Source organism: Diabrotica undecimpunctata, chromosome 3 (assembly GCF_040954645.1).
Source record: "Diabrotica undecimpunctata isolate CICGRU chromosome 3, icDiaUnde3, whole genome shotgun sequence".
NCBI classification, from domain to species: Eukaryota; Metazoa; Arthropoda; class Insecta; order Coleoptera; family Chrysomelidae; genus Diabrotica; species Diabrotica undecimpunctata.
This window is the reverse complement of record NC_092805.1, coordinates 72,741,753-72,758,626: the sequence shown is the minus strand read 5'-3', so window position 1 is coordinate 72,758,626 and position 16,874 is coordinate 72,741,753. Positions and strand designations below refer to the sequence as shown.

Here is a 16,874-nt window from a genome sequence, read left to right as displayed (position 1 = left end):
ACCTTGTGTTTTTTCCCTACTCTGTATCAAGAGTAAGAAAGAACTCTAAAACAAATGTTTTTTAGCCTACTTCTGGGAGCCAAGCAGAAGTCGAGGGAAAAATGTTTGATTTTGTTTTTTTTTTGGATGTTTTCAAGAAGAATTTGTAAGTTAATACCTGGTCGGAACTACACCTGGTTCCAGAGTTGATTTTTTTTGACGTGGCTGTTCTCCAGAGGTCCAGATCTGGTCTTGTTATTCCCGGACAATTTGAGAAAGCAGCGAGAAGTATCTTCCTCCTTCAGAATATAAAATCTCGTAAACCTGTATTAAGTTTATTTATTAGTTTTAATCTTTTTTATATTTTTTTTTAACTTTAAATCATAATATTTTAAAATAATAATAAAAAAACCATCATTTTTATTCTAAAATAATATTTAATTATATTTAGGGACTAAGTAGGTTGAGGTTTTAAATCCTCCCGTTTAACTTATTTGTACGATTTCTTGTGTACACATTTAATCAGAGAGTTATTAATTGTTATTGTATTATTATATATTTAAACCTTTGGACATCTATCCCTTCAGGATAGTGTCCTTATTACTTGTTAAGACATTTAATTGAAAGCCGAAATACAGAGTTACATCTCTAGTAGGCAAGTAAATTACCTTTTTAGGTATAGTCATTAAATTTGTTCCCATATTTTATTATTTGTAAATTCAGTTTATCAAGGATCAGTTGTGTGTAACCAGGGTATTTTTCTTTGTATATAAGTAACTAGATTAACTGTACATAATTGCTGATGGGTAGCTATAAAAAAAATTATATTGTATATATTTGGATAGGGATTAAAATTTGTGGTGAAAACTAAATATTTTAATTAATACCTGTTTCCCGTTTATTGTAGCAAACAGCTTTACAAGATACCTTGGAAGGTATATGTTAATACTTTCCTGGCGCCCAATCATATCTTAGAGCAACTTCCATAATTTACCACTTTCATTTATTTTATTTCTTTTTTTTTTAAGTATCCTGTCATTATTATTCGCACTTTACGGTCTCGATAGGGCATGCAAATTGGCCGAATCCTCTCATGACTGTCAAGTAGTCACTCTCCGGCACATTCTGCTAGCCAGCTTTAATTCATTGGTTTTTGTTACATCACTCCTCATTTGTTTTTGTTACAACATAATAAAACTTTTCATTGTTGTGATGTGGAAGTGAAGCAGATTTCAAATTTCAAATAAAATATAGGGTGTTCTATTAAAAAAAAAAAAAAACATAAGTTTGGTCTGCCACCATCTTATGGAACACCCTGTAAGATTGTAACTAATTTTAAAATGTATAGTTTAAAGCTGCCTACAATTTTTGTCAATAACTTGTTTTGTAATTTTTACTATAACAGATCTACTGAGCTTCCTCACACTAATCAATCACCCTGTATATTAACTATCAAAGGAAAAATGACAATATTTTAGAAATCAAAATGGCTGATGGTTTTTATATTTTTTGATTAATAATTGGATCCACTTACCGGCTTAGAGTGGCTAGAAACCAAACGGAACACTAAAAAAAAAAAAACAAATCAAAACTTTCTTCAACTTTTCTTCCCCAAAAAAACTTTATTATTCTTAAAAACAAATTCTAGTCCATCTCTAGCCGCCTACTTTTTAAACCCAACTTCCCCAAGTCAATAGAAGAGTCACTACTAGTTGCTAGTCGGAAGAAGAAGCGTGTACCGTAAAACGGGGTAACTTTGCACCATAGTTTTTAGTTTTATTTTCTTAGAGTGGATATAACGTTACTCGAAAGAAGATCTGAACTTTTTATTATAAATATCTATTCAACAGGTCGTAATATAGCTCTTATTATAGTTGTTTTTTAGTTATATTGCATAATTAAGACATTATTCGAGAATTTTATTAGTGGTACAAAGTATACCCTAGAAGAGTCATACTTTGCACCACTTGATATTTTAATAATATTTGGCTACAAAATGCTTGCTGGTGCATAGTAAGTAATCCTATCTCATTTTAAACTTTGCACCATTTAAATGCAAAAAAATGTTGATCGGCCCAGTTTTTTTAATATAAACCTACCTACATTTATGAAAGAAGCCTAACGGGAAAGAACATTGCTACATTTGAAATGAACAAACTTTATTATAATTACAATAGTGAAAATTCAAAGTTTGAATCTAATCCCACTACAATTTGTCGCATTCTGAAACAATGTAAAATTCTCGTCTGGAAATGTTCTTGGGAGGATTTATGGCGCCAATTACATTGTCCCACGAATACCATATTTCATCGCGTCTTTCTGGCCATTTCCAAAACTTTAACGATTTTGACATGGCGTTGACCATCACTCCGTCATTTTCTATTGCTGTTATGACTCCAGGATAAACATGATCTTCATAGACAAATAAAACGTACTCACCAATATTTTTTTATCATGATCTAATGCAGAGTTTTTAACTTTTTCGGCAATATTTATTCCAAGAGAACCTGAGGCGAGTTTTTCATTTAATTCGATTTCTTCTTCCATCTCTGGCAGCTCATTTATTTCATCATCTGATGAATCCCTACCTAGTGGAAAGTGGTCGTCCAAAGCAATATCGTTCTCTGAATCATCAACGACTTCTGGCTCAACAGCTTGATGATGTATGGAAGTAGATGCTTCAGTTAGATCTTCTAAACAAATTTCAGAATGGGCCATACTTTGTCCTGTTGAAACATTTATTTTCTTTTTCTTCCCACGTGTCTTAAACTGGGTGGCTTCCTTTCTTTTATCTTCTAAATATCGAATGAAACTGTTTTCGATATCTGACTAACTTAATTTATTATTATTTGTTGTATGACTATCAGTTATCACACTAGATTGCTGAGTTGTTTTTAACCGCTCCAAGAGCGGTGTTATATCATAAGGAATGATACCACATTTCCTAAATCCCGACTTTAATATCTCATCGCTATTCTTTTGTATTTTTTCGATTAATGATCGTAAAAGCGTTGGAAAATGCTGTTTCTTAAGTACATTTGATCTACCCCCACATGAGTTTCCTTATATTCAGATAAAATTTCCCTCCAGGCCTTTTTCATTGGGGTAAATAATGGGGGCCATTAAGCAACATCTAGCGGTTGTGTAACGTGGGTGCTATTCGAAGACAAACATAAAATGAATGTCCTGTTTTCGACAAAAATCCAAGACTTCAACAAGGAAAGAAGGTCGTTTTAGGAGACAATTTGTCTTCTCATATTAATTCAACATTAATATGAGAAGACAAATTGTCTCCTAAAACGACCTTCTTTCCCTGATTATTTTTAAGCCTGGGCAATAGAATAGTGTCAAACCAATTTGCAAATGTCTGTGATTCGAACCAACCAGATGCAGTATTTGCATAACGCGAACCAGAGGGGCCATTTTCAGTCCAGGTGTCCCACAAATGCTTGGATTTGTACGCCACATAAGGAGGTAGTAGCTCACCAGCTGCATTTCCACACATCATAAGAGAAATGCTACTTTTTAAAGAGTTACAAATTCGTTCAGGATATTTAACCCCACGTTTAGTTAATACCTTTTTCTGTCCGGGATCATCTGTTCAGTTCGTCTCGTCATAATTAAAAATAGTATCTAGCTCCACACCAGTTAATGTTTGTTTTAAATTTTGTATGTATTTAGTCATTTGGTCTGCATTGAGTGCTGCTCTACTTCTTTTTATGTTTGAGGCCATCCTTGCAGTAAGGTCCTTATGACGACTTGAAAATGATTTGCGAGTTATTTTTTTTTCCTTGGTGATTTAAATGAGTCTTGATTATTTGTCGTAATTCCAATCCAGTAATAGAAAATCCAGCATCACCAAGGCTATGAATGCATTGTACGAAGCACCTTTAATCTTCATAAGAGAATATTGATGGGTATCCAGGTTTTCCAGCGTGTACTCCTTTTAATTTGTAAAAAATAGTTCTCCTTGGAATGTTAAAGGATTCAGCGGCCACTCTTGTACTCATGCCATTTTTTATTGCTGACAGACATACTTTTAAATCTTCTTCTGAGTAGTCTGCATATTTGCGAGATCCCAGTTTCCCTTTATAGCGTCTGGGCATTTCCTAAAAATCATTTTCCTATTAACCTTTAAGTGCACATGTAAACAATGATTTTTTTTGTTATTGATATCCTGGTTTAAAACCGTTATTTTAACAACTAAAAATCGCAATCGATTGTGGTATATGCCATTAGACGTGTACTTACCAATTTGTGTCCGCTGGGACTGTCTGCACAGTATGATTTTGCAAAATTAGAAAATTGATTTTCTAGGTTAATATTCTAATCGTTGCTGATAGATAACTGGTGACATCAGAGACAATCACGCTCGTCTTACTCACGTATTGCGATGTTGCCTATGTGCTCTAGAGGTAGTACAAATATATAAACAAAATTGAGCGTAGGTTTACAGAAAATATACTTTTACACGTTTGGTGCAAAGTAACCCTGCTCAGTGCAAAGTAACTTCGTTTTACGGTATATAGTTTTCCAAAACTGCCGCTTGGAGTCGCTACTTCATACCAACTTAAAAATTAAAAATTTAAGGATATTAAAGGAATATGAATTTAAAAATTTTATTTAAAAGTGATGAAAGAATTATTAAAGTGACGGACTCATTACACTCCCCTCTTACTCGGAGAAATAAAATTTAAACGAAAATTTTTTGCATACCTAACAAAAATCATAGACTAGATATGAACCGTGAATTATGACAAAAGCTCCAGACACTTATAGACACTTAACTGTTGATTAGCCAAAGTTTCCATCATTGCAATACAATCAAAGGATACAAGACTTTAACCACAGATAATGAATGATGTAGAAAGAAGGATCCATCTAAAGATATACAAATATTACTAAGTGACTAATAAGTCACATACTATCTAAAGTACATAAACTAAAGTAAGGCTTTCATGTAGCCTAAAATGGTCGTAAAGACAAATACTTAATTCATACATATCACAATAATATAAAATCGGACACTGATTCCAAAATTGACTATTCGGTGGACAACAGATTTATAGTAGCATATCCAAGGATAATCAATCAGGCAGATATTTGGGCCGATTCACAAATTATAAGTAACAATAAAAAAAATTCTAAACATATATAAACCAATTTAAGTATTGAATTGGGCACAAAATCCAAAATTGATCAACCAGTGGACAACAGATTTATAGAATAGCATATCGAAAGATATCATCAATCAGGCAAATGAAAAACACTCTAATCAAATAATCCAAAAAGTAACAATAAAGAAAATGCCAAATATGTATAAACCAATTTAAGTGTTGAATTGGGCACTAAATTCAAAATAGATCAACCAGTGGACAACAGATTTATAGAGTAGCATATCCAAAGATATAATCAACCAGGCAAATGGGTCACCAATTCACACTCTAATCAAATAATCCAAATATATTAGATCAGCAGATACCCACGTCCAGTAATATGTGCCTAAACTACAATATTCGTAGACTAAATCACTGAATCTAAATCAACATTAAAACAAATTAACTTATGCTGATATTCACTAACTATAGCAGGTAGCTACAACATATTTATAAGAATATCAGACATAAGAGAGCTACATGACGTTTAGTATGCCAATAATGACTATACCCAAAATATCCAAATAGTAATAGGTAAAGAAGTAAGTAATAAATAAGTACTCAGCAAACAAAGCATCAAGAACGAACAAGCCAATTTCTGTAGAAACTACAAATTAATGATTCGTTCTGACGTTACTAAGAGAGAACAAGATGTTCTAGTTCTATATCCAAAATCAATAATTGAATGCCTAAGAAAAGAAGTAAATATAACTGTAAACGATAATTTGTTGACCAAAATATTAAATACTAATATCAGAAAAGCAATCTAACTATGCTAGCCATAGAGGTAGCAATGACAATAATAACTTTACCTAAGTGACACTAAAAAGTCAGCTAAAGGAAGTGTTTTGTAATTATAATTGAACATAATCTGGAAAGACTTAAGATTAAAAGTAATATGTTCAAATTAGAATTCAAATTCAAATGAATGAAACATCTTACTGCCCCGTTATATGTATATTCTTTCATGAAAATGAGGAGTTACGAAATCCAGTGAACAACAGTGGCCAACTTTTTTGAACAACAACTTCGAACCCACATATTCAATTAAGAACACACAGGCAGAATAGTCCATATGACATAAGAGTATACAAAAAATACCTAAAAATTATATAAATAAATTCCTAATAACTGATTTCATAATCATCCCATATAATACATCAGGATATTAGTTAAAATAAAGTATGACTATGATCAATAAAGTGACTAAATCTATACACAGAAAAAATCACAACATTCTTTCCAACATAACAAACCAAATAAACAAAAGATGCAACGAAATATTTTGCCTACCACATGGGGTATAATTATAGAGGTTTTAAAATTGGGACAGAAGTTACTGGTAGCACCAGGTAGTTACTGGTTCTTGTAGGAGTAGCACCATATGGTGTCATCACATAATATGTCAGCAGTGCCTATCCTGGATCCACTTCTGATAAACAAATTGTTAAAAACTGTGGCATTCTAGACCAAATGAGCTATGGTGATGTTATTTTAGCGGATAAAAGTTTCTTAATTAAAGATTTATTGCCTGAGGGGGTACACTTAAATATTCCTCCTTTCCTAAGTATCCCTCAGTTTACAGAGGCACAGGTGTATGAAACAGAAACCATAGCAAAAGCTAGGATACATGTTGAGAGGGCGATCTGAAGAATAAAGTGTTACAATATATTGCAGCTATATACTGCAGTTATGTGCTGCTTTAACGAATTTTCAATACTCTCTTATTAAAGAAGTTGAGGAGTATTACTCATAAAGTAGTTTATTGGTGTTAGTAAGGGGGTGCAACATCAATCATCAATCAAATTTTGTACTTGAGCCAGTTGAAGTGTAAACTTTTAAAGATACATTTATTTGTTGATTTATTAACTTCAAGCAACATATTTGTAGAGGAGTATAAAAAATACAATCATAATGTTCATACAATTCTCAAACAAATAAAAATTTATATATTGTGTCATTTTAAAAATTGCTTTATATTTAACAACAAATATATTTTTTTAACTTGGTTTTGAATCTTTAATGTTGTTTATAGCTTTTACTCTTGAAGGTATAAATATATCTTTACAAATCAACCGTTAAACAAATTTATGACATGCTAGCTTTGTTGTAATAAGGAAAATTGTATTATGATCAATTCCTAATATGTTTTATTAAATTTTATCATTTGATCTCTTCTAAGATAAAATATGATTGTCACTTATTCCAAATTGTCTTCAAACCAGGTATAATTTTAAAATCTACCTCTGAAGTTAATTGTGACAAGTCCATTTTTCAATCAGGAATTTATTGTTGTAAATCTTGTAATAAGTATCCTTTATAAAAGGTATAACACTCTAAATCCACATCTAATGGAGCAATCCTTGTAAATACTTAATGAAACACTATTTAATTTTGGAAAAGTTTATTAATGTTATAAAATTTATGTATAAAAATAAATTTATTTAATAAATTTATATTAAGGTATTCATTTAAATCCGATTTTAAGCTTACCGTTTTTCTGGAGTGGAGAATAGAAACTTTCTCTTTATGTTATGCTCAAAAATTGTAGGTCCATTTTTCCTATCTTGGTCCACAAAATGACAGCTACAAACTAACGAGTACTTAGGCGGTTCTCTATCTTGCCTCCTGAAAACATATCAAAATAATGTTATTAATTTTAGCCTAACATACAAAGGGCACAATTACATTTTAAATTATCTTATCATGACAGATACATAGTATAAACACAGAATACACCATCCCAACGTATAAATCTGAAAAGACAATCACAGAATATCTAAAATATAAGCAATATTAAACAAACTAATAACTACTTTTACCTCATGAGATTTATCCACTTCTTCTTTTCTGAAATTTTTAAAGGGAACACAAAAAACTTGCATGTTTTTGCTCACTGTAATGTTTACACTTTAGAGCAAAGCACATAACCATTTTATTGTATTGTATTGATGTAATAATAAAATAACAGTCCTTATAAAACGAATATCTTTAGCACTTTCATGGGATAAAATTACTGGCACCTAAAAAAGAATAAAACAAAAATTTTAATATTTTTCAACTTCGTAAATAAATTAAATGATATAAAAACAACAACAAAATACCTTGAAATAAAGAAAAAATAATTAAAGTTTTAATCCAACACAATATAACCTCAAAATATGAACTTTGACAGAAAATATCTTAATACTTTGATACTGTTACCTCACAAATTCACGAACAACTTATAAAACGAATCGCACAGAATGGATATTCAGAAGCGAAAGTCCTTATTTATTCTTTAAAACATTTAAAAAATCAACTTTCCAACTTCTTATGGGGGAAATAAATGTAAAGCAGATTTGCTTAAAAAGGTTTTCGAAATCCCACCCATTGTGACGTCAGAGTTTAGGTAGTACATACACAGTATCTTCAAAGAATGTCTATATTCTTTGGTATCTTCATTATTAATGAACTTTTAGCGACATTCGAAATATCATAACCACTACGGATAAAAATAGATTAACTTAAAGACAAATTTTGATTTATTGACTTAAAGAAGACATGTGGCTGTGTCCAAAATTAACAACTGATCGAATACTAACATGCGACATAGAAAATTAAAGGGGAGGATATAACAAATATATTAAGATAGAAAAAATTAATCAGTTTTTAGTTGATGACTATTAGACCGAAGTCTTTTTGTTACTAAGAGGCAAACACGATACTATAGCTTATTATTTGTAGTGTACCATTTTGTGAGTCATAAAACATCATACAGAACAGTAAAACAACATTGTCGTCAAAACAATTAAAAATATTTTAAACCCCTTCATTTAAAAATGTACATAATATGTCTAAATTCTCATAATAAGTGAGGTAGATAAAATAAAATTATGATGATATGATGATATTACGAAAACTGTATGAGTTAAAATTTTATTTAAAATTGGTTGTCTTCTTATACCCTAAATTTATTGAGGAAACTATTTGTTTTTTTTTTACTGTGGGGTGGTATCCAAAATCCAATATTATATATTATAGATGTATCTTATGAAATTAAGATACAAAATAAAAATTTTGTTTTGTTCTCTTTTAAGATAAAATAATTTTTTTATAATATTTCACATAATTATGATCTTATAACTATCAACCAAACCCTGTTTATTTTGGGATACCAACTACTTCCCCCTAGATAACTATGGTTTTACATCTTCACTTCGCTATCTTATTTCCTGTCCAAATTTTAAAGGTATAATTGGACTTTTCGTATATCAATGTATATTTTTAGTTTATAATAATATTTATTTTGTAGTCATCGAGACCTTAAACCTGAAAACTTACTCTTAGATGAGAAAAACAACATAAAAATAGCTGATTTTGGAATGGCCTCTTTACAACCTATGGGTTCAATGTTGGAAACTAGTTGCGGTTCTCCCCATTACGCATGCCCAGAAGTTATTAGGGTAAGTTTATATACAATAGTATGTAGATATTAAAGAAATAAGTGGCAAAACATTAAATTTATATGCAAGACGTATCTGCTAATATGCCCAGGGCAATAACACACAACAAGCAATGTCTTGGTGTGAGTTACGAAGAATTGTTTATTTCTTTATGTAGTGTCCAATTCATAGGATTTGATATGTTATTTTAAATGAACAGCAAAATTTAATAACATTACCTCTCGGTAGCGAAGAGGACATAGCGCTTACTCACTAAGAGTGACAATTCAGAGGTCGCGCGATCCAATTCGGTCGAGTATGGAACCAACTATTTGTTAATATCTAGTACAGAGATCACATTAAACTATAATTTATTCTGGAATAATTTTACCAGGGAGAAAAATACGACGGCAGAAAAGCAGACGTCTGGTCTTGCGGTGTAATCTTATACGCTCTTCTTGTTGGTGCTTTACCATTCGACGACGATAATCTTCGACAATTGTTAGAAAAGGTTAAGAGAGGTGTCTTTCACATCCCTCACTTCGTTCCCCCTAACTGCCAAAGCTTACTTAGAGGTATGATCGAAGTAAATCCAGAAAAGCGTTTAACCGTAAGTATTAAAAAAATATTACATTTTACCTAATATTAAGGCTCCCCCAAACCAACGCGGAAAATTCGCATTACCTGCGGAATTCCGTACCGCATACGATTCGCATTGAATTGTTTCCACTGTGGTAAGTATACAAGTTCAGACAAGTACGATTTTCGTCGTTCGGGCATGCGTTTTGTCTGCGTATTTATTCGTCCGGAATCTTAGTTCGCACTCGACAGCGTTTTTATCAGTTTCGCAGTGGTTTCGCATGTGAAAAAATTGAAAATGGAGAGAATTATTGAGTTGGTTCGAAAGTATCTTATTCTCTATGACCTTTCTCATGAAGATTATAAAAATGTAAGGAAAAAGGACAAGATTTGGACTAGAATAGGAGAAGAAATAGGCGAAAATGGTGAGTAGTTTTACGATTTGTATTGGTTTATTTTTCTACATCTAAGACTAAAGAAAAGCAGAGGCCTAAACAATACTATATTTACTGCAAGAAGAGTCCATTATTTTCATCGTGAACAATCTATTCATAGTCCTAAATTAAAATACGTGGCAAATTTTTCTCGAACAGAAAATGCCAGTCTTGCAGCTCTCCTTGGGTGATTGTCCAAATTTTGAAATGCTCCAAGTTCAGGCTCTGGTGGATCTAAAAGTTCTATGAATCTATCATCATATTTTTTGTCCTTAGAAAATTATGCAAAATACATGCAGTTTTCACAATGAGAATACTAGTATCAATTTTTGTTTCCATTGGTCTGTAGAATATACGCCATTTTTGTGCCAATATTCCGAAAGCGTTTTCTACTACTCTTCTCGCTTTACAGATCCTCACATTATAATTTTCCTTGAAAATATCTGTTCTGCTTTGACTGTATGGTAAGGGCCTCAACAAGTATGGTTTTAGTGCAAAGGCTTCGTCTCCAATTAAGACATGGGGGGAAAGTTCATTCTGGCCTGGGAGATTTTTCGGCTCAGGTGCACCCATCTGATTTGTTTCAAATCTTCTTCCCATGTTGGAAGCTTCGAATATTCCACCGTCGCTGTTTTTACCAAAACCGCCAATATCAACTGAAATCTATAATCTGGGCCAACAATAGCCATTAATACTGTAGAAAACTTATTCAAATAACACCAATAATTAGATCCTGTATTGTCTGGACACTTGATAGTAACATGCTTGCCATCGATGCTACCAATACAATTTGGGAATCGCCAGGTATTTCTAAAACCTTCTTCAGATTTTTTCCATATTTCTGTAGTTGGTTCGGGCAAGTAAATATGTTGCAAATTTCTACATAAAGCTTCACAAACTTCTACAACTATGGCACTTACAGTCGAAAACCCGACTCTAAAACTATGGCCTATTGTATAAAATGTATCTCCGGTAGCCAGATACCTAAAAAAGAGTATTTTGTTTCAGGGGATGAGATTAAAAAAAATGGAGGAATCTGCGCGATACGTACGCTAAGTACATAAGAACTAATAAAACTAGAACTGGACAAGCGGCAAGCGATAAAAAAAATGGATATGGGCAGATCATATGGAATCGTTCAAACCGTTCCTAAATTTTGCTAAGACTGCATCCAATGTCACAGATGTTGATACACAAGAATCTGAAGCATTCCCAAATATAGAATCACCCGAAAATATATTAACGGATGAAAATTCCGCAGTACAGAAACCAACGTGTAGTAAAAATCTACTAACAACTCAGACAGATGAGTCCCAGAATAAGATTCAACCCTCCTCATCGAAACCTACTCGAAATGAAGCTCCTAGGGTTACTCTTTCAAATGAAACTCCTTCTACAGGCAGAACAAACAGAAAACGCAATTCTGAGCCATCCACATCTGTGAAAGATATGATCAGTTATTTTGAGAGCAAAAAGAGAGTAGTGCATGATGCTACCGATCAACTGTTTTTGGCTCATGCTTCTACGGTAAAATCTTTCTCTCCTAGAAGGCAAATTGAAACAAAAATGAAGATTGCGTAAGTTATCATGGAGCAGGAGTTGCTTCAATTGGAGGAAAGTTCTTTGAATAGCCATCAATCTAGAGCTGAAAGTACAGACACCTATCAAAAGCCCTCTTCCGTCGGAAGTATTTCGGTTGTATCGGTTGTACCTTCACCAAATGACACTGCATTACCTAAACAATCGAATACTTCTGGGTTCTATGAAGTAAATTGTGAAAATAATTATGTTACACTACACAACTTGGCGCAGAGTTTCAACCAAGCAGCTTCTCATAATCCATCAGTTTCCAACTATGTCAATTCCTTTGACCCTAACAATACATAAAGTATATTTTAGAGTTATTTTGATCCTTATTCTCTTTTACTGTAGTAAATTAATGATATAAATAATGCCTGCAGTTTTTTTTTCATTTTCTTACCTTAATGTTATGGCCAACCGTTCTTCGGGAGAAATAGCTTCTCGGTAATTCGTGTCTGATTTTCTAATATCATTTTCTACAAGGTGCAACAGTTCATCGAAACAATCTATTGTCATTATAAAATAAATGTAGCATCTTTTATCGTCTTTTCGTAATTGAGGCATCAGCGTGTGATATTCCCCACATTTCAGTCTTTCTAGATTGATATCATGAACCCATTTTCTTCTTTTCCTAAGATTAAATTCATAATATAGTCCATATTGTTGTTTTAGGATAACTATAGATAATAATTTTACCTTGAATTGTCGTCCTCCATTGCTAACATTACAAGAGCTTCTTATTCATCTGATGATGTATACATTTTTGTGAAGAATTGAGATCACTGAGTAGTATTCTTTGTTTTTCGTTGTCACCAACTCTTCTCAATACTAGACACATACGAGTATGACGCGAATATATTCGCTTCAATATGAAGTTCTTTACGAATTCCGTCAGGAATTCGACTGCGAACTTTCCGTCACGAATCCGCTGCGGATAATTCGCGTTGGTTTGGGGGAGCCTTAACTCTTGTTCTAAGGATTTAAATTTTATAAGATTTTATTTATTTACAAATCTCATGTAATTCATCGACAAAAAAATAGTATTTGATTTAATATGAACTTATGCGATATAATTGGAAATTAAAGAGCTCGAAAAACAAGTACAGTGACTTATATAAAGAGAGAGAGAGAGGCATAATATGTTATTTCTGTTTATTGCTCGTATATTGAGGATTATAAAAATACAACAATAATTTATTAATTTGAGTGTAGCATAAGAGAATTGGATATGTCAATCGTTAGGAGAAAGAACGTTAGTTAAGCGATAAAATAAAAATTATTAATATCTAATAACTTGTTTTTTAGTTAGCGGAAATAAATAAACACCCGTGGGTAACGGCGGGCGGAAAGGGGGAACTGGAACTCGAACTGCCAATGATGGAGGTCGTTCAAACTCACGTACTACCGTCCATAGATGCAGTAGATCCAGACGTACTACAAGCCATCTGTAGCCTTGGCTGTTTTAAAGAGAAAGAGAAACTTATTCAGCATTTGTTAAGCCCTAGTCACAACACAGAGAAAGTTATTTATTTTTTATTATTGGAGAGGAAGAGAAGAAGACCTGCCTGTGAAGATGAGACTGATTCGGTGTTGAGAGTGAGGACTACGGATGGACAAGATCCGCCTAAAAAGAGGATAGACACGTGTAGAGTGAATGGGCAAAATACGCTTCAGTTTGGACAGATTAGTGAAGGGTCACCGTTAACTCCAAGGAGGTCCCACTATAAGTGAGTACTTATTATTTATTTCTATATATAAAATAAATTTATTGATAATATGAAAAAAAATTACTATAATTTTCTCTTAGAAGGCATCATGCTAGAAGAAGTCCATCGACGGGAAGTACTCATAGCAGTTTAAGTATTCATTCCCCTACAAGATCGCCCGGAGCTTCTAGTCCTGTAATGTTTAATAGTACCATTACCCCTACAAATACCCACTGTAAGTAAAACAAAATTAATTTTCTTAATTAGTAATTTACTAAGTTCTGCATTATATCGAACAATTTACTATTTTTAAATATAATTTTTTTGTGTTATTTTACTATCTGCATGTTATATTCATTAATTACGATCTGTCAGATTACCAACGAGATACAAACATGATGTTCAAAGCAAAGTATCAAAATGCAAAACATTAATCGCTTGAACTAGCTAGTGTTGCTAAGCTAAAAAGAAAGTCTAAATAATAATAATAAAGATTACAGTAGCTTTTCTTATTTTACTTGTGTTTGAAGATGTATTTTTACAATGTACAGATGTATTTTTCTTGTTAATTTGATAGAAATTGACATTCATGATTTTCTAATTTTCCATTCTTACTAATTTCCATTAGTATTTCTATAAGTATGTATATATATAATTGTAACAAAATATATATAGGAGAATCATCTCGTAATTTTCACAGTAGGGTGATCTCACATCGTAGCGATATAAAAACCAAAAAAAATAAATGCATGTGCATTGACAGAACATGCATTAACGTTGAAACATGAATTTAATTTCGAGGATTCCTCTATTTTGGCAAAGGAAAAGAACCATTTAAAACGTGTTTTCTTGGAAATGTGTTCCATAAAATCGAGTACATCTTGCATCAATACAAAGTCAGACATAGATAAATTGAGCAACATTTATTGTTACTTACTGGAAAAACATCCAAAATAAAATTAATATCTACCTGCATCCGTACCCAGACAAATAACAGTTATATGCATAACATGTTTCATACCATTAAGACAGGTTTAAAAATTAAAATCACCTAAGATGGGCCTCTAGTATTTCTTAAAAAGAAATATGATATTAAGTACACCTAATTACTTTTTAATCATAGGATTTTTTCTTTTTGTTCTCTATGTGCCAGAGTTAAAACACACCAGTAAAAGATGACAATAAAATTTTTACTATTTTTACCTAAATTTTAAAGAATTTTAAAATGTATTTTGTCCACTATTTTATATTTTATGTGTGTGTTATTAATGTTAAGTGTCTATGCTTTTATAAATAATCTCAACGACTAGTAAGTTGCACTGAAGATTTGTGATATTTTATAAATATTTACATTTTTTCTTATTACAGTGTCTTGAAAAAGGAATAAAACCATTCCGAAAGCTAGACAAAAAGTCATAAGAGTGTTTCATTAACATCCAGGCCAATTTTCTGACTGCAACCCTAATAAACTGTGTTGTTTGTTTATATTGACAGTCACTAATATCCAGTAATTCTTATATATATATATATATATATATATATATATATATATATATATATATATATATATATATATATATATACACAAGAAATACTGGATATTATTGACTGTGGATATAAACAAACAACACAGTTTATTAGGGCTGCAGTCAGAAGGTTTGGCCAGAATGTTACAGAAACACTCTTTTGACTTTTGGTCTAGCTTTCGGAATTGTTTTATTCCTTCTTCAAGACACTGTAATTAGAAGAATGTGTAAATATGTACAATATATCACAAATTGTCAGTGCAACTTACTAGTCGTTGAGATTATTTATATAAAGCTATGACACTTAACATTAATAACACACAAATAAAATATAACATATAAAATAATGAACAAAATACATTTTAAAATTTAGTTATGATAGTAAAAATTTTGTTTGTGACATCTTTTAATGGTGTGTTTTAACTAATCCATAGAGAACAGAAAGAAAAAACCAAAATAGTATGATTAAAAAGTAATTAGGTGTTCTTCATGTTAGATTAATAGAAGTAGTATATTAAACCTGTCTTGATGGTATGCAACATGTTTTGTATGCAGTTGTATTATGGTGTGTATATGTAAAAGTAAATCTTTATTTTATTTTTGATGTTTTGTCAGTAAATAACAATAAATGTTGCTCAGTTTATCTATGTTAGACTTATTATTTATACAAGACGTATTGGATTTTATGAAACACATTTCCAAGAAAACACGTTTTGAATGTTTATTTTTCATTCCTTTGCCAAAATACAGGAATCCTCGAAATTAAATTCATGTTTTAACCTTAATGCATGTTCCGTGAGCAGACATGCGTTTATTGTTTTTTTGGTTTTTATGTCGCCGCGATGTGAGATCACTCTACTGTGAAAATTACGAGATGATTCTGCGATATACACGTTTTTACAATTGGCACACGGTACAGAATAAACAACATTCGATGACTCCTGTATTGTGAACGGATCCATTGTCTTTGTGTACAACTTCGATACCGTTTTCACACTCTTACATCATTCATCACATTCACATTCGTGTGCTAATTGTAAAAACGTGTATATTGGAGAATCATCTCGTAATTTGATCTCGCATCGCAGCGACATAAAAACCAAAAAAATAACTGTGCGCTCACAGAACATGCATTAACGTTAAAACGTGAATTTAATTTCAAGGATTCCTGTATTTTGGCAAAGGAAAAAAACCATTCAAAACGAATTTTCTTGGAAATGTGTTTCATAAAATCCAATACGTCTTGTATAAATAAAAAGTCTGGCGTAGATAACCTGAGCAACATTTATTGTTATTTACTGACAAAACATTAAAAATAAAATAAAGATTTACTTTTACATATACACACCATAATACACCTGCATACAAAACATGTTGCATACCATCAAGACCGGTTTAATATACTACTTCCATTAACATAACATGAAGAACACCTAATTACTTTTAATCATACTATTTTTGTTTTTTCTTTCTGTTCTCTATGGATCAG

At 31.8% G+C, this 16,874-nt stretch overlaps 1 protein-coding gene across 1 annotated transcript in view; it reads left to right on the top strand.

The window, feature by feature from the left end:
• The window catches only part of sff (BRSK family serine/threonine-protein kinase sugar-free frosting), a 649,872-nt gene that overhangs the window by 373,831 nt on the left and 259,167 nt on the right, over positions 1 to 16,874 (top strand). Inside the window, exons 5-8 of the mRNA XM_072526060.1 lie at positions 9,430 to 9,580; positions 9,954 to 10,169; positions 13,459 to 13,880; positions 13,961 to 14,094. Of these exons, the coding sequence (XP_072382161.1) occupies positions 9,430 to 9,580; positions 9,954 to 10,169; positions 13,459 to 13,880; positions 13,961 to 14,094 (923 nt within the window). The remainder of the gene's footprint in view (positions 1 to 9,429; positions 9,581 to 9,953; positions 10,170 to 13,458; positions 13,881 to 13,960; positions 14,095 to 16,874) is intronic.